At 47.8% G+C, this 25,949-nt stretch overlaps 1 protein-coding gene across 2 annotated transcripts; it reads left to right on the top strand.

The window, feature by feature from the left end:
• The first annotated feature begins 4 nt into the window (after positions 1-4).
• Tmem217 (transmembrane protein 217) lies at positions 5-25,813 on the top strand. Of its 2 annotated transcripts, XM_005084931.3 has the most exons (3): positions 5-120; positions 20,144-20,298; positions 20,626-21,404. In XM_005084931.3, the coding sequence occupies exons 2-3, from the start codon at positions 20,148-20,150 to the stop codon at positions 21,222-21,224; spliced, it is 750 nt and encodes a 249-aa protein (XP_005084988.2). In that variant the 5' UTR covers positions 5-120; positions 20,144-20,147; the 3' UTR covers positions 21,225-21,404. The 2 variants fall into 2 exon arrangements, with proteins under 2 accessions (XP_005084988.2, XP_012979767.2); XM_013124313.2 differs by lacking the exons at positions 20,144-20,298; positions 20,626-21,404 and adding an exon at positions 25,109-25,813 and having other exon boundaries at positions 18-120.
• Positions 25,814-25,949: the final 136 nt, after the last annotated feature.

Here is a 25,949-nt window from a genome sequence, read left to right as displayed (position 1 = left end):
GGCCGCTGAAGCCCCGCGGCAACGTCACGGGCTGGGCACACAGGTGGGCCGGGGAGGCGGAGCTAAGCTGGGCAGGAAGGCGGGGCTGAAAGTTCCTACTCGGTGGAAGCAGAGAACCAGGTAATAAAAAAAAAAGAGACCTACTGGGAAGTAGGAGATGAGACTGTTGCTTTTGATGGGCTGAGGTTCTGGGTCTCATGAGGGGCGAGAGAAGGGGATACTATAACATTTATATACAGAAATCTTTAGCCTACAAGTAAAGCCTCATGTGATAACTGTAGACCTTTTTTGAACGTCTCCCAACTCAATGGTACCCAGGGTTGTTACTTCCCCTAGTTCCCTTCCCATCCCAGCTTCTTAGAAGACAGGTTTGGCTAGAGCCCCGAGTGGGTAACTGTAGCCTGAGTAGCAGTTGGCTCATCAGAACCCCCCTCTCTTCTGCTAACTGAACCCCGTGCTTCAAGTGATGCAATCCCTCCTTCAGGTCTTTTTCTTCCTGCTTACGAGGATCCAGATACTGAGAAATCATGTTTAGGAAATACTGCCTTTCCCTCCCAGTTCGTCTCCACGGCACCAATGAGGAAGATGAAAGATGATATCCTTAACTTCCCTTGTTAACCGATTGTAAATCTTCCTCCTTTAGACCCATTGTCAACATAATTTTGACTCAAAGTGTGATTCGACTTTAGCATGTTGACCCCTTTGGGCGTTGTGCGCATAACTCCTCTTTTTTAGTGTTTCTGTCCTAGGGCGATTTGAGGGGAAATGAAGGGAGGGTGCTTCCTACTCCAAAGTTTTTGTTCAAATAAAGGACTGTGGGCATGTGTAGGTTGTCCACCCTGTCCATCCCTGAACTACCACCCTATGGTTTCTAAGTATGGGAAAGTTTTTATTTTTATTACATTTATCTGTGCCTGCGTGTGTGTGTGTGTGTGTGTGTGTGTGTGTGTGTGTGTGTGTGTGTGTGTGTGTGAAGTGTGGAGGGTAGAGATCAGAGGACAACTTGCAGAATTCAGTTCTCTCTTTTCACCACTTAGGTCCATGGAATCAAACCCAAGTCCTCAGGCTTGGCAACAAGCCCTGTTACCCACTGAGCCATCTTGCTGACCTAACATTTTGGAGAATTCCTAAGGCTCCTTCTACCCCCACCTAAAAAATAACCTTGTTTGATATGTTTTCCAGAGATGTCTTTCTACATAGATATTACTCCCAGTTTTCAAGCTTCTTTTGCTTGTTAGTTTCAAAATAATAGGATCATGGACCTGGAGAGATGGCCCACGGGTTAAAAGCATGTGTAGCTCTTGCAGAGGACCCGAGTTCAGTTCCCGGCACCAACAACTAGTGGTTCACAACTGCCTGTAATTCCAGGTCCAAAGGATCTGACACCCCCTTTTGACTTCTGGGGACATCACAAGCATGTGGTGGATACTCACACACACATAAATAAAAATAAACAATCTGTTAGAGGAATGATAGGGTTGTATGAAAAAGGCCACTTCTACTGAACCTTCATTCTTTTATAGACGTGCAGCTTATCTTCTTTCTTTCTTTTTTTTTTTTTTTGTTTTGTTTTGTTTTGTTTTCTGAGACAGGGTTTCTCTGTTGTAGTCTTGGCTGTCCTGGAACTCAGACCAGGCTGGCCTCAAACTAACAGAGATCCTCCTGCCTGCCTCTGCCTCCTGAGTGCTGGGATTAAAGGCACGAGCCGCCACCACCGTTCATGCCTTCTCTGTCATCTTACCTGCCAGCATTGCACACCAACCCCTAAGAAAGTGGAGAGAATTTTCTCAGTTGGGGGAGCGGTGGAAACTGAACAGTCTATGCTTCTCCTTCTAAAGTCCCAAAGCCAAACAAAAGTTTGACTCTACCAAAGTTCCCCTTGGGAAAGCAATGAGTTTATTAGGCTTACTTACAGAGCATGTGAGGGGTTATAGTTAGCAGTGTGGGCAACCCTAAACAGTCCTTCTGAGAAGTCTGCACGGGGCATGAATTCTTACTTCCCCACTGTCACCCACATGGAGCCCCTCTCCCAGTCGGTTTACTCTACCCGCTCCCTAAGACCTCAAAGTCTGCATTATCTGGACCATCAGGTTAGCGTCCCACCCATGACCCTTCCCATTACTCCCTTACTTCTATGAGGGAATGCCAGCTGCCAACAAGCCCATCGGTGATAATCCTTTGCAAGCAGGGAGCTGAAGTCGTGAAAATAGTGGTTATTTGGCTCTCAAGATAATGTTATACAAGAGAAAAATATACTGAAGTCTTGTTGGCAACTAATGCTATTGTCTTTATTTCTTTTTTCTTAATATTTTTACATGTATTTCTTTTTATTTTATGTATATGAGTATGAATATGTACTGGACCTGGAGCGATAGAGAGTTGTGAGCCACTATGTGGGTGCTGGGGATTGAACCTGCATCTTAACCACTGAGCTATCTCTCCAGGGTCCTTTGCCTTCATTTTAAGTGAACTTTTGCTGGCCTTGTGGACTTGAGAGGAGCTGATGTCACACTGGTGGTACATGACTGTAATTCTAACGCTTGGGGGCCTGAGAAAGGACAAGAGCTGCATGTTCAAGGCCAGCATGGGCCAGGGCTACATACCAAGATCTCCTACTTAGGGGAAGGGGGCGGGGAGGGGTGGGGGTAATGTCTGATGTGGGGGGCATATGTATGTCTGTGCGTGTGTATGGATGAGCATGCATGTGGAGACCAAAGGTTCATGTGCTATCAGGTTCTCTCCCCGAACCTGAAACTCAGTGATTGCCTAGACCGGCTGCCTGGTGAGACGTCCACCTGTCTCCATCCTCCCTACCACCACCACCAGTATGAGGGTTATAGCGGGATGTCCAGGATCCAAACTCAGAAACTCATGCTTCCATGACAGGCACATTGGCGACTGAGCCATCTCTCCAGCCCCTTTGATATCTTTTTTTTTTGGGGGGGGGGTTTCGAGACAGGGTTTCTCTGTGGCTTTGGAGCCTGTCCTGGAACTAGCTCTTGTAGACCAGGCTGGTCTCGAACTCACAAAGATCCGCCTGCCTCTGCCTCCGGAGTGCTGGGATTAAAGGTGTGCACCACCAACGCCCGGCACCTTTGATATCTTGAAGGGTAATTTTCCTTGACTTCTAGTTGCTTTCCTTGGTGCCAGCTGCGTCTAAATCATCTTCTCCTATAGAAGCTGCCTTATCCGTGGCTGTGCGGCAAGACAATGTCTGCCTTGCAGCTTACATATATGGTTTTAGAAATGTTCTGGAAGGGGCTCCCTGCCTTCGTCACTTTTCCCGTTGCTGTATAAAATCCCGACAAAGGCAGCTTAAAAGAAAAGGCTTGCTCTTGGATCACAGTTCCAGGTTGAAGTCACTGAGGAGAGTTGGGGCCCAGGAGTAGGAACCTGAGGCAGCGGGTCACATGACAGCCACGGTTAGAAACCAGAGATGGATGCCTGTGCTCTCAGCTCCCACCCTCCTCCTTATACAATCAAGTATCCTATCCCAGGGAATGGCTTCACCCATCATCAGATAGGCTCTTCCTACCTTAATTAGCCCACCCCAGATAAACCCCACAGGAATGCCCAGAGGCCTATCCACCCCACTCCCAGGGTTATGAATCTCATCAAGTTGACATTTGAGATCAGACATCACACTCCCTGTTTTATCATTATTGTTTTGAGGCAGGGTATCCTGTATCCTAGGCTGGCCTTGAACTCCTGACCCTACTGCCTCCACTTCCTGAGTGCTGGATGACAGGCTATTGCTAAGGTGCCTGGCTAAGATGCTCCCTGTGGGCTTGACATTTTACTACCTGGAAAGGAGAGGATAATCTTCGAACCTTGAATAATTGCCCCAAAAAGAATCCCTTCCTAAAACTCATTTATGAAACGTTAAATAACGCTGACTCCCAAGGGGCGTGCTTAACATTGCTCCGCTCAGAGATGCCCTATTATCCCTGCTCTCTGTTCTCTCTCCGGAAGAAAAGCCACAGTCACCTGATGCTAACATTTTAAATAATATGTGATAGGGCAGCAAGAATATTATAAACCCTCTCACCCCACCTCTACCACAGGCACCCTAATCTAGACCAATTGCACCCCTTTTATTGTATTCGTTTACTTGGAGATAGAGTTTCCACTGTGCGGCCCTAGCCAGCCTGGAATTATACAGCCCAGCCTGGCTTCAGACCCTCACAGATCTACGTGCCCCTGAGTGCTGGGACAGAATGTGTGCACCCACCGCGCCTGGCCAATGGTTTCTGCTGAAGACTGGACCCTGAGCCTTGTGCACACCAGACAGGCATTCTCCCAGGACCTCGGTTGTGCCCCACGGCAGACTTATATTTTTCCTTGCTGCGTCTTAGCTCCTTCAGGTACTACTCTTCCCACAGAAGCCAAGGAGCCTATTAAAATGTAGTTCACATCACGTCCCTCTGCTCAGAACCTTGCAGGGCTTCCCATCACGCTTGGCCCAGAAATCGAGCTTCTGACCCAGACATGATGACACAGGCCTGTGATCCAGACATGATGGCAGAGGCCTCTGACCCAGACATGATGGCACAGGCCTGTGAGGGAGGGGGGGGGGGGGGTAAGAGGCTAGCTGCACAGTGAGTTCAAGGTTCAAGGGCAGTCTGGGATAAGAGAGGCTGTGTGTGTGTGTGTGTGTGTGTGTGTGTGTGTGTGTGTGTGTGTCCGTGTGTGTGTCTGTGTCTTTTGTGTCTTTGTGTGTCTCTGCGTATCTATGTGTGTGTGAGTCTGTGCGTATGCATGTCTGTCTGTGGGTATTTAATGTATCTGTTTCTATGTATGTATGTGTGTGTCTGTGTGTCTGTGTGATCACAGTTCAGGGCTTACTAAGTACTCACTGAGTGTGGGGATTGCAAGGATAGATAGTCGGTGTCTTTGGGTTCATGTTGTTTTGCACAGTTTTTTGTTTGTTTGTTTGTTTTTCGAGGCAGGGTTCCTCTGTGGCTTTGGAGGCTGTCCTGAACTAGCTTTTGTAGACCAAGCTGGCCTGGAACTCACAGAGATCCGCCTGCCACTGCCTCCCGAGTGCTGGGATTAAGGGCGTGTGCACCAACGCCTGGACTTGTTTTGCTAAGCCCGATGGTCTGGGCTTGATGCCCGAGACCCATCCAGCTCCTGAAAATCGTCCCCTGACCTCCACTTGCGTGCTGTGACATGTGTGCGCCACCGCCCTCCACACAAAATAAGTCAGTAATTTCTTTTTAATTAAAAAGAATATAAACTACCGAGTCCAGATCATCCTTCCACATTGACCAACCCGAGGTGAAAAATCAATGGTTTGGGGCTCCCAAGAGGTCCGTGGAGCCTTTTGATGGATGCCCCACACAGCAGGCACTATATACATTCTAGTACATTTATTTATTTGAGCTGGGGGTAGTAGTACACAGCTTTAATCTCAGGGCTCATGAGGCTGAGGCAGGCTGATCTGTGAGCTTCAGGCCAACCTGGTAATATAGCAAGTTTCAGGCTGTCGGGGCTCCATAGTGAGATCTCGTTTTTAATTGTAAAAAGTATATTTGTGTGTATGGACACACTAAAGCACAAGCTCGTGTCACAGTGATGTGTGGAGCTCAGAGCACACCTGGGAGAGTGGATTGTCGTCCTCCACCATGTGGGTCCTGAGTCAGATGCGACAGCCCACGTCCTTGGCTATCCCCACCTCACCAAGGACATTTTCTTTTCCTTTTCTTTCTTACGTGTTTTTTTTTAACTATAAAGTACACTTGGTGTAGCCTACCTGCAGGTACTTTCAGAGAAGAGAGCCCCCTGGAAGACAGCAGTACAGAGAAAAGACCTTGACTTCAGAGAGATGAGAGGTGAACTTTAACCTCGAGGGAAGAGTGACGTGGAGAGAAGACCGTGTGACGGGAGCTGACAGAGGGGAAGCTTCGCAGTGCACTATGGGACACTGAACCAGAGCCCTCACCATGCGGAGCCCCTGCTTCTAGGAGAGAGCTGAGGTTGCACTGGGATTTAGTGGGCAGGAGGGTCGTCTGAGACATCAGCCTCCTAGGAAGAGCTAGGGAGTGGCTTGGAGACAGAGGAATAGCAAAGCAGGTGTCTCCTGGAGTAGAGCGGGTGAGACAGCCGATAAAACCGAGGGCAGAGGCGAGAGAGGATTTGGCGTTTTGTTGCCAGGAATTTATTCTAAGAAAGGAAGTTGGACAGCAGTGGTGTCACTTGGTAGCCAAGTCGTGTAATCCTAGTGATCAGGAGGCAGAGACAGGCAGACCTCTTGAGTTCAAGACCAGCCTGGTCTACAAAGTGAGTTCCAGGACAGTCGGCTACACAGAGAAACCCTGTCTTGAAGAAACGAAGAAAAGAAAGGAAGTTGGAAGAAGAGAGTGAGAGACTCTGCACGGTGTTCTTTCGTCGTAACTGTTAACAAGTCGAGCGAAACAGACAGGTGTGGTGGTGCACACCTGTAAACCGGAGGGAGGAAAATCAGGGGTCCGGGTCAGGTTTAGCTACACAGGGGTTCAAGGCCAGTCTGGGCTACACGTGACCTTTCTTAAAAAAAAAAAAGAAAGAAAGAAAAGAAAAGGAGGAAATAAAAACAATATAAGGTTTGAACATGAAAAGCACACAAATTACAGCAGTATTTGACTCATAACTTGAATCATATTATGCAATTAAAGAATGTAAACCTGGGGCTGGCAATTTGGCTCAGTGGGTAAAGGCACTTGCTGCCAAACCAGATGGAAAGTTGGAGCCCCAGAACTCACATGGTGGAAGGAGAAAAGCAACTCTTGAAAGTTGTCCTGTGCATGCTTGCGCGTGTGCGCGCGCAACACACACACACACTCACGAATACACAGTTTTTAAATTTTTATTTCATGAGTATTCATGTTTTGCCTGCATGTATGTCTGTGCACCACTTGCATGCCTGTTGCCTGAGGAGGCCAGAAGAAAAGACTGGCGATGACCTGGGATCAATTCCCAGCAGCTACAGGGTCGCTACAACCTTCTGTAACTCCAGTTCCCACGGGATCTGGTGCCCTCTTCTGGCAGTAAGCAGGATTGGAAGTCTTTTCTATGAAGGACCAGGAAAGGGGGCTGGAGAGATGACTTAGTCTGTGGAGAACTTGCCTTGCAAGCTTGAGAGCCTGAGCTTGATCCCCAGACACGTGAAAACATGCTGGGCTGGCACACTTGTTCTCCCAGAGTCTGAGATAAGAGAATCTCTGAGGCTTGCTGGCCTGTCAGTCTGACCTGCTGATGAGTTCCAGGCCAATGAAAGCTACTGTCACAAAAGAAAAGGAGACAGAGTCGGGCGGTGGTGACGCACACCTTTAATCCCAGCACTTGGGAGGCAGAAGCAGGCGGATCTCTGTGAGTTCGAGGCTAGCCTGGTCTACAGAGCGAGTTCCAGGACAGCCAAGGCTGTTAAACGGAGAAACCCTGTCTCACAAAAAGGAAGGAAGGAAGGAGAGAGAGAAAGGAAGGAAAGAAGGGAGGAAGAATGAGGAAAAGAAGATGGATAGTGTTTCCAAAGAGGACACTCAAGGCTCCAACCATCTGTGCTCACACATGAATACATTAGTTCTTTTCAAGGGACAAACTGGGCTGCTGAGGATGGCTTAGCGGATAAAGGAATTTACTGACATTCTTGATGACTGGAGTTCAATCCCTGAGAACCCTGTGTGGGAAGGAGAGAACCCATTCCTGAGGGTTGCACTCTTACTTGCCAACACACAGACACAAATAAGTAGTCTTTTAAAGAGCCAGATTATGAACGCTTTAGGCCCCTGCGCCTGGAAGCCGCTTAGCCCATTTGTAGGTAAAATAGCAAGCCTGTGCTCTAGCAAGGAAGTATTTACCATAAACACTGAAATGGGAACTTTCTGACATTTTCACACATCGAGAAGTGTTCTCTCGGTTTCCCCAACAATTTTTAAGCATAAGCACTGTGCTTGGCTCACAGACCTTACACAGCAGATTCCTATGATGAGGACGCTGAGATGCAGTTCCGGCGGCTCTCGCCCCTCCCATCTCGCTCTCCTCCTCTTCTGCATAGGAAGCCTCCATCCCAAGTCAGCATCTACACACGCTGCAGACCACTACATATGTGTGTACGCAGAAACAACACGTTTCTGGTGTTTTGAAACTGTATAAATAGCATCACACTGCACATATGCTCCAGCACCTGGCCTCTTTCCCTCAACAGCCTGGTTAATACACGGAGTTCAAGTTTATCCATCATAATGAAATACACAGCCACGTGTAAATTCACCTTCATTTCATTACCGCTGGTCTTTCCTGTGAACAGTCCTCTGCAGCTAGGTTGGTTTTTCTTTTGCTTTGCCCTTTCCTTTAAAAGAAGATTCAGCTTTATTTATGTGTATGTATCTGAATGTGTGGTGTGTGTGTGTGTGTATGTGTGTGGTGTGTGTGCTGTGTGTGTGATATGTGTGGTGTGTGTATGGTATATGTGTGTGTGGTGTGTGTGTGGTGTGTGTGTGTGTAGTGTGTGACTGGTATGTGTGGTGTGTGTGTGTAGTGTGTGTGTAGTGTGTGTGGTGTGTGTGTAATGTGTGTGTAGTATGTGTGTGGTGTGTGTGGTGTGTGTGTGGTGTGTGTGTGCTGTGTGTGTAGTGTGTGTGTGGTATGTGTGGTGTGTGTGGTGTGTGTAGTGTGTGTGGTATGTGTGGTTTGTGTGGTGTGTGTGGTGTGTGTGTGTGGTATATGTAGTGTGTATGGTGTGTGGTGTGTGTGTGTGTGTGGTATATGTAGTGTGTATGGTGTGTGGTGTGTGTGTGTGGTGTGGTATATGTAGTGTGTATGGTGTGTGGTGTGTGTGTGTGTGTGTGTGTGTGTGTAGGTGCCTACAGAGGCCAGAGGAGGGCAGCAGATCCCTACAGACAATCGTGAGCTACCTGATGTGGGTGCTAGGAACCGATTTTGGGTTTTTTGGAAAAGTAGCAACTACCTTCAGTTAACTGAGAGAAAACTTAAAGATTAGTTTGGGCCAGTGAGATCGATCAACTTGTTGCTAAGCCAGGTGGTCAGATTTAGATCCTCGGGAACCCACATGGTAGGAGAGAATTGATTGTAGGTTGTCCTCTGACTGCTGTATGGCACTTGGACATACATAACCCCCATCACACACATATATACACACAAATAAATAATACATAAGTTTTCAATCTTAGAATATTAAGACATCTCTTAATTTTTTTAGTTAAAAAAAGAGGAGGGAATGAATAAATGAATGAAAGAAAATCTAGGTAGCCAGAGGTCTCTGTCATCCTCCTGCTCCTCCTTCCTGTCCTCACTATTGTTCTGTTTGGGTCTTTTAGTGATGCCACACAGCCCTTTTCCTACACATAGAGGACTTCCCAGGCTCTGAAATCGAGAGCAGCAGGCTCTTACTCCTGAAGCCACAAGTGCAAACTACTCGTTTCTCCCTAGAGACTGAAGCCGTGGTCCCTCGCCTCTGTACTAGGCTAGCACTTCCAGATGAGGCCCACGCCCAGCTCCAGCCTTTCCCTTTGGCTCTTCCTTGGGAACCAAGTTAGGGCAAGAGTCTAGGTGGTGGTGTTTTGGTTTTTTTTTTTGTTGTTGTTGTTGTTTGATTTTTCGAGACAGGGTTTCTCTGTGGCTTTGGAGGCTGTCCTGGAACTAGCTCTCATAGACCAGGCTGGTCTCGAACTCACAGAGATCAGCCTGCCTCTGCCTCCTGAGTGCTGGGATTAAAGGTGTGCGCCACCACTGACCATCGAATCTAGGTGTTGTTGATGAAACGCTCCCGCTCCAGATTTTGAGTCTGGGGGTTATAATGCAGAGAGAACAGAACAAAAGGGCTGTTCTGGTGAGGGAGGGACAGCCCTCAGGGTCTGGTGCCAAAGACTGTGTGGGTGTAACTACAGAGTCACAAGCTCCTCAGTGACGTTGCGGTGTCCTTGGTGGCACAGCTCCATGGTGTGCCGCTGGCCAACACCTTGGCCCTCTGCAAGCATGAGTGACCTCCCTTCTTCCTTTGGAGGCCTCCCCTTTCTGGCTCCAGGATCTGCCTTACAGTTGCTTTTGTCAGCCGGAATTAAGTGAACGTCACACAAGCATTGCATAAAACGGCGCTTGTGTAATTGGGTTTGCTCTCACCCATGGCCATGAGAGCCTGTCTAGGCTAGCCTGCTATGTGATAAGAGGTTGTGGAACTGGGCCAAGTCCCTATGAGCGAGCCCAGCCAAGGCCACGACAGGTCAGCCAACAAACAGTTGAGCCTCAGATGCATGAATGAGCCCAACAAAAATCAGCAGAGCTTCCCGGCCAATCCAAAATCCACCCCAGACACTCTAGTGAGACCAGCAGAGACCAGCCCAGCTCAGCGGGCCTCAAGATAAGCTGACCTCCACAGATGTGTGAACTGAAGAGACCACCATCTTAAACTGCAGAGGCTTGTGGTTGACTGTACGGCATTGTGCTAGACCTTTTTTAAAAAAAGATTTATTTATTTATTGCCTTTTAGCATCTTATCTTTCCCCCTTTTATTATTTTTTTTATTTTTTATTTTTTTGGTTTTTATGAGACAGGGTTTCTCTGTATTGTTTTGGAGCCTGGCCTCGAACTCACAGAGATCTGCCTGCCTCTGCCTCCCGAGTGCTGGGATTAAAGGCGTGCGCCACCACCGCCCAGCTACCCCTTTTATTGAAAATAGATTTTTACCCCCTCTCATAATATATCCTGAATATGGTTTCCCCTCACTTCTCCCAGATCCTCCCCACCCTGCCTCCCATCTGGATCCAATACCTTTCTGTCTCTCCTTAGAAAAACAAACAGGGTTCTAAGGGACAATAATAAAATATAATGAGACAAAACCAAAAACTATTGGAACTAGACAAAACAAACAAGGGGAAAAAAAGCAAAAGAAGGCACAAAAACCCAGACCCACTGGTTCACACGCTCAGGAATCCCACACAACACTAAACTGGAAGCCATCATATACGCAGAGGACCTGGGGCAGATCTGTGTAATCCTGTGCATGCTGCCTGGTCTCCATGAATTCCTGTTGGCTGAGGACCTTGTTTCCTTAGGCAGTGTCCTCCATCCCCTCTGACTCTTAGCATCTCCTCTTCCCCAAGGTTCCCTAAGCCCTGAGGGGAGGGACTAGATGGCCTCATCGTCCCATGTAGGGCTCAGTGTTCCCAGGCCTCTCAGTCTCTGCACAATGTCTGACTTAGGGGTCTCTGTGTGTCCCCTTGTGCTGCAGGAGGAAGCTTCTCTGGTGAAGGCTAAGTATTCTTCTATAACTAGAGCAGAATGTCATTAGCAGTCATATTAGTGCTTTTTTTTTTCTTTTTAGACCAGCATTAGTTGGTTTTCCCCCTAGGTCCCTGAACTATCTGGTCACCCAAGCAGTGTTGGGTTTGAGTCCCGTCTCATGGTCTGAGGTCAAATCAGACACTGGGTGGATACCACCCACAAGTTTTGTGTAACCATTGCATTAGCATATATCGCAGACAGGACGTCACAGTCCAAGGGTTTGTGGCTGGATTGGGGTTTATGTCTCTGTAGCATGAGTTCTCACGGGTCTCAATAATAAAATCCAGGAGCCAGGGTAAATGCTGAAAGGTTAGAGAAATAAAAGAGCCAGCCACAATAGAGAACTCTTACCCCTACTGAATCCTCAGACCAAAGGGGCGATCCTGTCCCTATGAATCCTCAGACTGAATGCAATGAGCTCCTGTCTCCTCCTGCCTTACATTCCTCTCTCCACCCATGCAATTCCCTCCCGTCTCCACCTCCCTCGTGCTGGGACTAAAGGTGTGAGACACACACATACACAGAGAGAGAGAGAGAGAGAGAGAGAGAGAGAGAGAGAGAGAGAGAGATCCCGCCTGGCCTGGCTCTGTCGATCTTTTAGACTGGATCAATCTCATGTAGCCCAGGGTGTGTGCCACCACTGCCTGGCATTTATGGCTAACTAGCAACTCTGCACTCTGATCTTCAGGCAAGCTTTATTTGTTAGATCACAAACAAAATATCATCACATGTTTCTGTTTTGGTAGTGTGCAGAGTACCTTCCTGTACCAAAGGCACTAGAACATAGGGATGAAGGCTTCATGTAGGCACCCACTTGACTTATCTTTGTTCGATGAGTTGTATAGGTGGTTTCTTCATCAACGTGGACTTGTCATCAGTTTGTGCAACAACTGGGTTGTTTGGGGATTCCCATGGAACCCCTTTGGCCAACCATTAATTGGATGTGACCTAATCCTGGGACTGGAAGCCTCACATTTGTTGACAAGAGATGGCTAATTTGGGACTCTGTCTTCGACATTATTTGTCAAGTTCAGTTAGATTCCCTTCATGCATGTGTATATTTTAGGAAGCTTCTACTGTATAGGTTTCCATACTACCCCTCAAATGGTCCTCAACTTTACCTGCCTTTCCCTGTGTTCTCTCCCCTGTCCCCCCTTCCTGCCCCTCCCCACTTGGTCCTCCTATTCTAGCTCCTCCATCCATCCATAATTATGTACTCTACTTCCCTATCCATAATTATCTGCTCTACTTCCCTTTCCTAACGAGATCTGTTTGCCTCCCCCACCCCAGGCCTTTACTCTTTACCTGCTCTCTGTGGTTCTATGAATTGTAGCTTGGTAACCATGGGCTTAAATAGCTAATATCCACATATAAATATAAATGCATGCCATACTTTCTCTTCCTTGTTCGGGGATAACTCACTCGTGATATTTGGTTTCTTTTTTCTACTATCATCCATTTACCTGTGAATTTTATTTTTTTAACAGCTGAGTCATACTCCGTTGTGTAAATGTATCATATTTTCTTTATCCATTCTTCTATTGAGGGATAGCTAGGTTGTTTCCAATTCCTGGCTTTTATAAGTAGAGCAGCAATAAACACGGTTGAACAAATATCGCTGTGGCAGAATGACGTCCTTTGGGTAGACACCCAAGAGTGGCACAAGTGGATCTTGAAGCAGATCAGTTCCCATCTTTCTGAGGAGCCACACTGATCTCCACAGTGGCTGTTTGCACTCCCACCGGCAGTGGAAGAGCGTTCCCCTTGCTCCACATCCTCTCCAGTGTGAGCCGTCACTCGTGTTACTGATCTCAGCCACTCTGTCCAACGTAAGATGAAATCTCAAAGTAGTTTTGATTTACATCCCCTAATGAATAAGAGTGTTTAACGTTTCTTTAAGTGCTCCTCAGCCAACCATTTGAGTTTTCCCTTTAGCACCCTCTGTTTAGACCTGTAACCCACTTTTTGCTTGGGTTGTTTTCTTGATATCTAGTTTGTTTGATTGTTTGTTTGACCACTTATATTTTGGACATTAGCCCTCTCTCAGGTCTGTAGTTGCTAAAAACCTTTTCCCATTCTGTAGGCTGCCTCTTTTCAATGCAGAAGCTTCTCAGTTTCATGAGGTCCCAGCTATTAACTTTTTATCTTAGTGCCTGCACTAATGATGTTCTGTTCAGAAAGTCTTTTTCCCTTACCAGTGAGTCCAAGGCTAATTTCCCACTTTCTCTTCTATCAGCTTCAGGGTATCTGGTTTGTGTTGAGGTCTTTGATCCATTTAGAGTTTTGCAGAGTGGTAAGTGTGGGTCTATTGGGATTTGTTTACGCGAAGCCATCCAGTTTGACCAGAACCATTTGTTGAAGATGCTGTCTGTCTTAGGATTTCTACTGCTGCGACAAAAACATCGAAACCAAAAAGCAAGTTGTGGAGGAAAGGGTTTATTTGGCTTTCACTTACAATTTGCTGTTCATCACTGAAGGAACTCAGGACAGAAACTCAAAACAGGGCAGGAGCCTGGATGCAGGAGCTGATGCAGAGGCCACGGAGGGTGCTGCTTACTGACTTTCTTATCATGATTTGCTCAGCCTGCTTTCTTATAGAACCCAGGACCAGCCCAGGGACGGTACCACCCACAATGGGCTGGGCCCTCCCGCATTTATCACTAATTAAGAAAACACCATGGGCTGGAGAGATGGCTCAGAGGTTAAGAGCACTGACTGCTTTTCCAAAGGTCCTGAGTTCAATTCCCAGCAACCATATGGTGGCTCACAACCATCTATAATGAGACCTGGTGCCTTCTTCTGGCCTGCAGGCATACATGGAGGCAGAATGCTGTATACATAATAAACAAATAAATAAATAAATCTTTAAAAAAAAAGAACAGTACTCTATAAAAAAAAAAAAGAAAGAAAACGCCTTACAGCTGGATCTCATGGAGGCATTTCCTCAGCTGAAGCTCCTTCCTCTCTGATGTCTAGCTTGTGTCAGGTTGACATAGAACCAACCAGTACATTGTCATGTTTCCTGTGCATTTCTGGATTCTTTATAGAAAATCAGGTGTCCATAGGTGTGTGGACTTACATCTTGGTCTTCAATTTGATTCTGTTGCAACATGTCTGTTTTTGTGCCAATACCATGCTGGTTTTATTGCTATAGCCCTGTAGTACAACTTTAAATTGAGGATGGTGATACTTCCTGCAGTTCTTTTATTATTTGGGATCGTTTTAGTTCTCCTGGTGTGTGTGTGTATGTATGAGTGTGTGTGAGAGTGTGGGTATGCGTGTGTGTGTGTGAGAGTGTGTTGCATGTGTGTGAGTGTGTGAGAGTGTATGTATGTGTGTGTGAGTGCAAGTGTGTGTGTATTTCTATATGAAACTTAAAATTGTCCTTTAAAGATCTGTAAGGAATTGTGTTGGAATTTGACAGGGCTGGCACTGAGTCTGTAGATTGCTTTGGGTGGAATGGTCATTTTTGCTATACTAATCCTACTAATCCATGAGCATGGGAGGTCTTTCCAAAGCCACACGTCTTAATCCCTGTCAAGTATTGCCACTCCCTAATGGCCAAACATTCAAATATGAGCTGGAGGGAGTTATTCCTATTCAAAACAAACAGACAACTATATCAATGGTTCCTGTTATTCTGCTTTTGTGGTAGTGTGTGTGTGCATATTCCCATGTGTGAGTGTGAGTGCACACACATGCACTTCCTCTCTTTAGATTTGCTGGTCTGGGTTTATTTATGCCCTGTGTTTTCACGCTGTAGTTAACCTCTTTAGGTTGGAGTGTTCCTTCTAGCCCCTTCTGTAGAGCTTGATTTGTAGATAGACATTGCTTAAATTTGGTTTTATCATGGAATGTCTTATTTTCTCCATCTGCTGCAGTTGAAAATTTTGCTGGGTATAGTAGTCTGGGTTGGCATCTGTGGTCTCTCAGAATCTGCAGCACATATGTCTAGACCCTTCTGGCTTTTAAAGTCTCCTTTGAGAAGTTGGGCATAGAACCTGGTGTATTGGTACCTGCCTTTCTTCCCGGCACTTGGGAAGCCGAGGCATGCAAACCTCTGTGAGTTTGAGGCTAGTCTGGTCTACAAAGTGAGTTCCAGTACAGCCAAGGCTGTTACACAGAGAAAGTCTGTCTTGAAAAAAAAGAAGAAAGGAAGGAAGGAAAGAAGGAAGGAAGGAAGGAAGGAAGGAAGGAAGAAAGAAAGGAAGAAAGAAAGAAAGAAAGAAAGAAAGAAAGAAAGAAAGGAAGACAGAAAGGAAGGAAGGAAGGAAGGAAGGAAGGAAGGAAGGAAGGAAGGAAGGAAGGAAGGAAGGAAGGAAGAAAAAATGACAAGCTGGGTGGCCTACGACACTGCACTGGGCCCTGTAGAAGCAGTGGCCTACCACAGGCACATTTGAGCCATCTGGATGAGGAGGAACTGGGCAGTTGCCTTAGTCTGTCCGCTTTCAGTCCTCTCTTACAAACTGACAGCATACAGCCAGGCGCAGCCGCCCCTGCCTGCGACTTCAGCACTGGAGGTAGCAGCAGAGCGATCAGGAGTTCAAAGTCATAATGAATTCATGGTAAACCCAGACTGCTCGGGGCGTCAAAAACCAAGCAAGATGGCTGAAGGTCCAATCTTGGTTCCTGGGACCCTCATAAAGTTAGAAGGAGAGAGCCTCCGCCCAAAGATGTCCCCTTACCTCCACCATGAAATGCTCACATCCGCACACACAACACTCACATGCACACACAATGAATAGAATATCATTTTGAGACTTTGATAGCAGAGGCATCAGTTGCAAGGGAGACTTGAAAATGTAAACTCGATTCCGGTCAACCGTAGATTCGTAAATGCCACGTGTGTGGAAGGAGCAATCGCCACAGTAGTCAAGGTCCCGCCCGCTGTCACAGAGCTCCACATTTAAGGAAAATGAGTCGTAAATGGAACAAAATCTGTACTCTTTATGGAAAGACAGGGCTCCTTACTGGTGGGATAACGCGCTGGGCTGTTAGCACTGGTGTTAATATTTGCCCATGGCAGTTCTGCGGCTCCGGGGTGCCAGGGGTTCTGGGAGATGTGTAACTTCCTGTGGAAGAAATGAAGGAGAGCTTCTGGAGCACTATTGGAATGCTGGTGGGAGGGCAAGTTGACTGTCAAACAGTGACCACAGAAAGGAGGCCAACACAAGGCCCTAACACCACTGGAGATCTAAAAGGCCCGGAGGGAAGAGCCCAGGGGAGAAGAGAGATACTTGAGAAAGAAACCTTCCATACGTGGAGAGGAATGGGCCCTGGGGTGATGGGTGGAGGCTGACCTCAAGGACTGTGTGTATATAAAGCAGTGTCACTTATTGTCTGTTTGCTCGTTCCCTAGGGGGAGTGGCTCCCCTGCTTGTCCGCTGGTTCACCGCCAAAGCACCACAGGCAGGTTCTCTTTGTGCTCCCGCTGCAGGCTTAGAGGACTTGTTTGGGAAAATCCCCACTCTTGAAGGGAGAGATTCGGATGTGTGGGTGAGCAGGAGTGTTGCCTGGAAGAGCAAAAGGAGAAGTGTGGCCTGGCTTCCCTGCAGCAATGGGGAGAAGTGGCAAGTCCTGCCCCGGACAGTGTGTCCTCCCCTCCCCGCCTGCTCAGCTGGCTGCTGGCAGCTTGGCTGAGAAGGCAACTCAAGGCCTCAGCCTCCAGGGGGCCTATAAGAAGCGGGACCACCGCGCTGGAAAGATGGCTCTGTATAAGAGCGCCTGCTGCTCATAACTGCCCGTAACTCCAGTTCCTCAGAGTAGCATGAAGTAATGAAAAGCCAGGGCCAGATATTGGGGTTCAAGCATCAAGCTGAAGATCAGAATAGCAAAGCAGCCAGCCACCAGCTCTCACTCTACCTTAGACCAAAATGGGTGATCCTGTCTCCAGGAACCTTCAGAGTGCGATCCTGAGAGGCCATATGCAGACGGCACCGCTCCCCACCAAGCCTCAGACTGCAGTCCCAGACGGCTCCAGACTTCACTGCTCCTCAGATCCACTCAGACTGCTATGCTCCCCTCAATGTGGTGTGAGACTAATTGCCTAAAATTGACTTGGTTTCTTATACACCTCTCCAGTGCTGGGATTAAAGGTGCATCATCCCAAGTGCTAAGATCGCCTTTGTGTGAGCTCTGTTTCTCTTTTAGACTGGATCAATTTTGTGTAGCTCAGGGTGTCCTTGAACTCACAGAGATCTGTCTGTCTCTGTCTCCCAAATCCTGAGATTAAAGGTGTGTGATACCATTGCCTGGCCTCTATGGCTTGTGGCTAGCTTTGCATTCTGAACCTTCAGGCAAGCTTTATTAAACCATAACTAATATATCACCACACCTCAGGCTCCAACTGATGCCCTTTTCTGACTCCCATGGGCACTGCATGCAGGTGACACACATACATACACACAGACAAACGCTCATACACATAAAATTAAAAAAGAAAAGAAAGAAAGAAGACTCTTCTGCTTCCCTGCTGGTGCTAACAGTTATTCTCCAGAAAAGCCTACTGCTGTGCCACAAGGAGACTAAAGCAGCCCGTAATTCAGAAAAGGGGAGTCTAGGTCCCTGGCCTCGAACTCACAGCGATCGCCTGCCTCTGCCTCCTGAGTGCTGGGATTAAAGGTGTGTGCCACCACTGCCTGACCTAGATGGATACTTTTTAAAATTCCAGGCTTAGATCAGGCATAATGGCACACGCCTTTAATGCCAGCACTTGGGAGGCAGGAGGATTTCTGTGTGTTTAAGGCCAGCCTAATCTATATAGTGAACTCCAGGACACCAGGGCTACATAGTGAGAACCTGTCTCAAAAACAAATAAATAAGATGCACTTAGAGCCAAGTGTTGGTGGCACACACCTTTAATCCCAGCACTTGGGAGGCAGAGGCAGGTGGATCTCTGTGAGCTCCAAGTCAGCATGGTCTACATAGGGATCTGATGCCCTCCTCTGGACTCCATGGGCACTACACACACACAAAATTAAAATAAGTCTTGAAAAAGGAAAGAAAATAAAATGTTAGGACCGTACCTCCCGCATCCTCCTCCACCATCAGGAAGAGAATGTTGGCAGAGTGCCCAACCCATTTCTATGCGTGTCTCGTCTCCTGGAACTGTGTCCACGGGTAGCCTTTCTTCAAGGCAATGTTTGGGAAGGCAAATATTTTGCCTGGATCTGGGCTTCTTGCCATCCTGAATACAACCAGGCTTTCTCAGCAAAAGGGGAGCTGGGCAGGAAGAGGGACACTGACAGCGTCTCATCTCTGCGCAAAGCTTCACAAACAGCAGCTAACGTGCAGAGTGAACAGGAGCTGCCCCTTGGCGTGAAGACAGAAGATGAGTCTTCCAAACGTACTTGCTCATTTACCTCACAAGGTTGTCTGTGAGTGGTTTTTTTTAACTTATCATTTTTATTCGTTCTGTGCGCACACGTGTGCCGTGGCAGCCTTGTGGAAACTGTCAGAGGACAAATTCCCAGTCAGTTCTCTCCTTCCGCCCTGTGGGCACTGGGTATCAGACTAAGATTCTGCGTGTTGCCACCAGGTTCATTTTGACAACTGTTTAACATCCCCACCGTGGGACTATGTGGCAATTTATTCCTTCCTTTGCACTTTTATTAATTATCGTCACGTTGTGTAATGGGGACACATGTGTCATGGCGTGGGGGGGTCAGAGAACCACTCTGAGGAGTCTTTTCTCCCAGCCGTATACACAGTCTTGGGTCAAATTCAGTGGTCAAGCTTGGCAGCGAGCACCGTCTCCCACCATGCCTCACCTTCAGCTCAGCCCTTTCATTTATTTTATGTACGTGGTGTCTCGACTACACGTGTGTCTGCGTGAGGCTGTCAGATTCCCCTGGAACTGGCGTTACAGGCAGCTGTGAGCCGCCAAGTAGGTGCTGGGAATTGTACCCGGGTCCTCTGGAAGAGCAGCCAGTGCTCTTAACCTCTGAGCCATCGCTCCAGCCCTGAGCCCATTCTTGATCGAAGTGGCTCCTATCTTCTTTTCTCTCTTTTTTTTTTTTTTTTGAGGTAGGTTTTCCTGTAAGTCAAACTGTCCTTTCAGTCACCGTGCCAGCAGAGATGACCTTGAACCCCTGGTCCTCCTGCCTCCACCTCCAAGGTACTGGTTTCCGACTGTGCACCATGGTTTTATACAGAGCCGGGGATGGAACCTTAGATTTCAAGTGTGCGAGGCAGGCGCCGTGCTGGCTGAGCCAGGTCCCCGGCTTCACTGCTGCGCTTTAACTGGTTTCTGATGTCTACTTACTAACTATTGACGCCGCCACACCGTGTTTCCTAACAGCACTGTATGTGGCTCCAGCAGTTTTACTGGCTGTGTGAGCTCTTACCTTTTCTACAAAACATGTGTGCTTGCATGTGTTTTGTTTGTGTGTGTGTTTGTATTTGTGTGTGTGTGTGTGTGTGCGCACGCCCACGTTTGTATTTGTGTTTATATATGTTTGTGTAGGTGTGTGTCTGTTGTGTGTGCTTTTGTATGCGTTTTGAGTGTGTATGTGTCTTTGTGTGTGCGTTTGTGTACGTGTGCTGTGTGTGTATGCGTGTTCGTGTGTGTGTTTGTATTTGTATGTGTATGTATGTGTGTGTGTCTGTGTTGTCAGTTATTAACATCAGGCACTCGGGGAGAGGCAGACCAATAAAGACTTTGACATAGCACACTTGACGCACACAGAGTCCTTGGTGCCAGCAAGGAGGAAGATTAGGAAAGTCAGGGCCTGTCAATCCACTGTGACTGTTTCCTTGCTGTGGTGGCTTTTGTTTCTTTGGACAATCTGGCAAGCTTGGGTTTGGATCCTGAGCACTCAGCTTTGAAGAATTCCCTGCATGCTGACAGAAGCCTCCCCCACAGGAGAATGGAATTTTCCTCCCTATCTATGGCCCAGCCTGGGAGTTGGCCTCTGAAGAGTGGAATTCTGGGATGGCCACTGTGGGACACAAGACATCATGCTTGGCTTGCACTTCTGGAGCAGCTGGGAACAGTCTTCAGGCTGTGGAGAATGTCAGGTGTCCTCCTCTGTGACTCAGAAATGGGTTCCCCCACCGAACGTCTCTGCTTTGCCTAGGCTGGCTGCCAGTGAACTGCACTCCTCTCCCAACCTAGGGGCCTGGATTACAGAAACAGGCCACTGTGGGGGTTTTAGGGTCCTGAACTCAGGCCGTCTGCAAGCCCTTTACCCTCCTCCCCACCCCTCGCCCCCAGTCAAGTTCAGCATGTTTTGCCAGGCAAAGCAAGTTACTTCCCGTTTCCCTTCTCTCTGTTTCCAGGGGGGGATGGAGATGGAGGCTGAGAGCCTGGTGCTTCCCGCATGGACAGGAACTGAGTTCCCGCAGGGTTGCTTGTCTCCGCAGGGGGCCCTGGCATGAAGCAGCAGAACTGGTGCGGGCTGACCGCGAAGATGGGCACCGTGCTGTCGGGGGTCTTCTCCATCATGGCCACCCACATGCACCTCATCTTTGAAAGGAGGCACCTTGGGGACGGCAACTGCACGGACAGCCTCCAGAGCCAGGACATCAGTGTGGTGAGCCATTTCATCATCTGCTGGAGCTTCAAGATCGTCCTCTGCGCGTCCCTCATCACCATGGCGGTCAGCTGCTTCCTCCTGTACTCCGTGTACGCCCAGATTTACGGGGGTCTCATGGTCTACACTATCTGGATCTTCACCTATGAGTCCACCAACCTGGCCATTCAGATCTTCACCGATGATTTCAGCGTGGCGCTGGTCAGAGCCATGCGCTGGTTCGGCTGGGTGTCCCGTGCGTCCCTACACAGCTTCTGTCTCTACTTTGTCGTTAGCCATGCCCAAATCATCTACCAGAGCAAAAAGCAGGGCAACATACTCACTTACCATAGGCGTCTCTCTCTGGGAATCGGAGACACTCCACGGCAGAAATCAAAGATTATCAGCTTTATCCACCAGAGCAATAATTAAAGGGTGGCCATCTTCCAACCGTGGAAGTTTTCAGGGTAGTCTTAGTGTTTCCCCCCCTCCCAGTGTCCCCTTTCTTGGTGGGGAGGGATGCTTTTGCTCTGCTTTATCTTTAACCTCAACCCCTAGCTATGTCTCCTGTTATAGTCCAAATAAGTACAAAAATAAAGTGAGAAAAAAACATTCTTTAGTTTCTCTCTTGAGTGTCACCTCCAACAAACAGAGTTTGTCAAAGGGGTCAAAGGAGCTGTAGAGATGACTCTGCAGGGAAGAGCACCAGCTGCTCTCCCAGAGGAGGGTTTGGTTCCCAGAACCCACACAGCACCTCACAACTGTCTGCAACTTCAGTTCTAGGGGATCCAGTGCCCTCTTCTGGTCTGCACAGGCACTGCACACACACACACACACACACACACACACACACACACACACGCGGTGCACACACAGTACATGCAAACACTCACCCACTATCTTAGTCACTGTTCTGTCGCTGTGAAGAGACACCATGGCCAAAGCAACTCTTACAAAAGCAAGCATTTAACTGGGGAGGGGAGGGCGCTTGCAGTTTCAAGGTTTACTCCATTGTCATCATGGTGGGGAGCATGGCAGCTCTCATGGTGCTGGAGAAGTAGCTGAGAACTTTCCATCCTAACCCAAAGGCAACAGGCAGAGAGAGAACCTGGGTCTATCATGGGCTTTTGAAATCTTAAAGCCCACTCCCAGTGACTCACTTCCTCCAGCAAGGCCACACCTCCTAATCCTTCTAATCCTTTCAAACAGTTCCACTCCCCGAGGACCAAGCATTCAAATATAAGAGCCTATGGGAGGCATTCTCATACAAACTACTGTCAGGGACCTCCAGCCATCAGTCAGCTAGGCTGTATCACGTACTCATAGAGAAGACGTGACACTAAGACCACCCTGCCACCCCTTCTGACATAAAGCATATTCCAAGTAACAAGCCTGGGGTTTACCAGTCAGTTAAAGATTAGCTTAATTGGAAAAACTACAAGGTCCTCAGAAGATAGGCCTGAGCAGTAGTAAATTGTAATAGATAGGATCGGACCCTGCTGTCAGGTTAACAAGCAACATAGGAATTCTTACCCCTGACCTCTTGCCCTGTAGATTAGGTAGCCAGGCAACGCAGCAGACCACCTCTCCCACTGACCTCTTGCCCCTGCAGCTGCAAGCACATCCTCCGCCTTTCCCTCCTCAGTTCTCCTATATAAATCCCCTTGTGATGAAATAAAGTTGTCGCCTTGATCAGAATCCTGTCTTGGCGTCCATTCCTGTATCCCCTGTCCTCCATCTTTCTCCTAGGTGTCCACCAGACCCACGTTGAATGTCCTGCGGGTCGGGACAAACTACCACACCCATATAAAAGGAAAATAAATGCATCTTTAAAAATAAAAAGCATCCATCTAGGCAGTGGTGACACACACCTTTAATCCCAGCACTCAGAAGGCAGAGGCAGGCATATCTCTGTGAGTTTGAGGCCAGCCTGGTCTACAGAGTTTGAGGACAGCCAGGGCTACACAGAGAAACCCTGTCTCAGGGGAAATAAATTGTCAAAGGCACCTGCCTAATCAAAAGGGATCTGTTAAACTTGTTGCTAAGCCTGTTGCTATGCTGTTGTCTATGACTGATAGTTCAGTGAGTAAAGACGCTTGCCACCAAGCCTGAGGACCCAAAGTCAAGGTGCACAGAGAGCTGACTCCCAGAGCATTGTCGCCTGACCTTCACATGTACGAGTAGTAGTCTGGCCCCACCACACACACACACACACACACACACACACACACACACACACACACATGCACGCACACACGCATGCACACACACATATAAAAAGACAAATAAATAAAATATTTTAAAAAATAAAAGAGGGCTGGAGAGATGACGCAGTGACTAAGATGTTTGCTGTTCCTGCAGAAGGCAGGAGTTTAATTCCCAGCACCCATATCAGGCACCTCACAACTGCCTGTAGCTCCAGTTCCAGTGGGATCTGATGCCTTCTGCTGGCCTCTGTGGGTACTGCACACATATGTGCACATATGCATACACTCACAGACACAGATCATTTTTCTTTAGAGACAGAATCTCACTATACAGCCTTGGCTGGCTTGGAACTCACTATGTAAACCAGGATGGCCTCAAACTCACCAAGATGCCCCTGCCTCTGCCTCCATAGTGCCAGGATTAAACGTGTGCCACCACACCTGACCCAAAACAGGTTTTAAAAATGGAGAGGAAACTTAACCAGGTATGGTAGTTGTCTTTGGAGACCCCAGGAAGGCCAGGTGTGTGTGGAGGAAACCCCAGTGATGCCAGATGCATGGGTGACCCCAGCAAGGCCAGGTGCATGGGTGACCCCAGCAAAGCCAGGTGCATGGGTGGTAAAAGAATTTACCAGACTTTGGGACAAACATGGAGAATGTCTTGAAATGGGCTGTACAAGACACAACAGGTGTGTTTCCAGAGCAGGGACTGCTCTGCTGGGAAGACAGAAAAGCTCTGTTGGTGGCAGTTAAAAATGGCTAGGTGTTTCTGGGTGGAGAGCCTGGGTGACGTGCCCATCTGCGTGACTCTGTACACATTTCATTGCTTTCCTCAAGTTTAAGTTTGTCAGTGTGCCTTCCTTTGTTCTGGACTGGCTACATGTATGTGATGTCATGAGTTGCCATGTAAATTTTCTGAGTTTGTTTGTTAAGGTTTGAAATTGCCCATGCTAGTGTCCCAGTGCCTTTTTTGTTTTGTTTGTTTTTTAGACAGGGTTTCTCTGTGTAGCCCTGGCTGTCCTGGAACTCACTCTGTAGATCAGGCTGGCCTTGAACTCAGAGATATGCAGGCCTCTGCCTCCTGAAGGATTAAAGATGTGTGCCACTATGCCTCTTAAAGGTTCCAACTACCCTTAATATTGTCCACAGTGTCCATGTGTGATGCCTCAGTTAAGGTTTCTGTTGCTGTCATGAAATAGCACGATCAATGTAATTTATCTGGCTCACACTTCCACATCACTGTTCATCATTGGAGGAAGTCAGGACAGGAACTCAAGCAGGGCAGGAACCTGGAGGCAGGAGCTGATGCAGAGGTCATGGATGGGTGCTGCTTACTGACTGTCCTATTGGCTTGTTCAGCCTGCTTTCTTATAGAACCCAGGACCACCAGCCCAGGGTAATCTCACCCACCATGGGCTGGGCCCTCTCATCGTCAATCACTAATTAAGAAAATACCCTACAGGCTTGCCTACAGACCAATCTTTATTTTTAATATTTTATTTATTTATTGTATATACAGTCTTCTGCCTGCATGCCAGCAGAGGGCACCAGATCTCATTCAAGGTGGTTGTGAGTCACCATGTGGTTTCCGGGAGGTGCAATATGGAAGAAAGACAAAAAGCCAGGAGGCAAAATGCAGATTAATATGAACGGGTTAAGCCGGGCGGTGGTGGTGCACGCCTTTAATCCCAGCACTCAGGAAGCAGAGGCAGGTGGATCTCTGTGAGTTCGAGGCCGGGCTGGACCGATAGCCTCCGAAGCAATACAGAGAAACCCTGTCTCGTAAAAACCAAAAAAAAAAAAAAAAAAAAAGATATATATATATATATATATATATATATATATATATATATATATATATACGGGTTAATTTAAGATCTAGTGGGACAAGCCTAAGCTATAGGCCGAGCTTTCACAATTAACTATAAGTCTCTGTGTCAGTTGTTTTTTGTTTGTTTGTTTGTTTGTTTTGGTGAGCTGGGGGCCCAAAGAAAAATCTGTCTATAGACTTTTTGCTCGTTGATCCCCTACTTATGCCTAGCGATTTGGGGAATGGGTCTTGGGCTAGCTCTGCCTCTTACCATGTCTATCCCTGATTTTCTCCTCCAGGACCAACCCTGGCGAGTTGGGTACACAATGAATGCCAAGATGGTATCCACCATGGCGGGCATCTTCTCTCTCCTCAACACCATCCAGTTCTTCATCTTTGAACTGAATCAGATAACACACATTGGCTTGGAAGACAAATACAGCATCTACCTGGACACAGACTCCAAGGCCTCGTCCTGGCCTGTGGTCTACAGGAACAACATCAGCATAGGCCTCTCCATCACCACCATCACCATCAGCTGCTTCTTCCTCTTCTGCCTGGACAAGAACATGCTCACCGGGCTGATAACCTACACCCTGTGGATCGTCATTTACGAACTCCTCAGCTTCACCCTGGTCCTGCTCATCTACGGCACCATCAAGGAGCAGTTCAAGGACCTGGGCCGCCTGTACCTGGTCCTGCAAGTCTTCCGCATGCTCCTGCATCTCACCCCTCTGCCCTTCATCGTCAAGCACGGCTACACACTCTACAAGGACCCCAGGACCGTGAACATAGCCAGCCGCCGCAGGCGCTCCTCAGTCAGCACGGTGGACTCCTGGCCACCTGTCGGGCTGGGCAACTTGTACCGCAAGACAAACTGAACCAGGAAGGGCCATGGCAGAGCCCTCCCCGCTTCCCGGTGTTTTTAATTTATGTGCATGGGGTGGGGGAGGTGCAGCCTGTTTTAGCATTGGTTACCTAATGATATATTTCTATATGTGTTACCTTTGTGTTGACTATCTTGCTGGTATCTATTTTTAACGCTTTCCAAAAAATATTTCACTTTTATCTTTTTTTTTCTTTGGAGACAGGGTCTTATTATTTAGCCCTGGAACTCAACATGTAGACCAGGCTGGCCTC

This window comes from Mesocricetus auratus, unplaced genomic scaffold (genome assembly GCF_017639785.1).
Source record: "Mesocricetus auratus isolate SY011 unplaced genomic scaffold, BCM_Maur_2.0 Super-Scaffold_100027, whole genome shotgun sequence".
Classification (NCBI taxonomy): domain Eukaryota; kingdom Metazoa; phylum Chordata; class Mammalia; order Rodentia; family Cricetidae; genus Mesocricetus; species Mesocricetus auratus.
The sequence above is the reverse complement of the archived record's forward strand: the minus strand, read 5'-3'. Positions and strand labels throughout refer to the sequence as shown.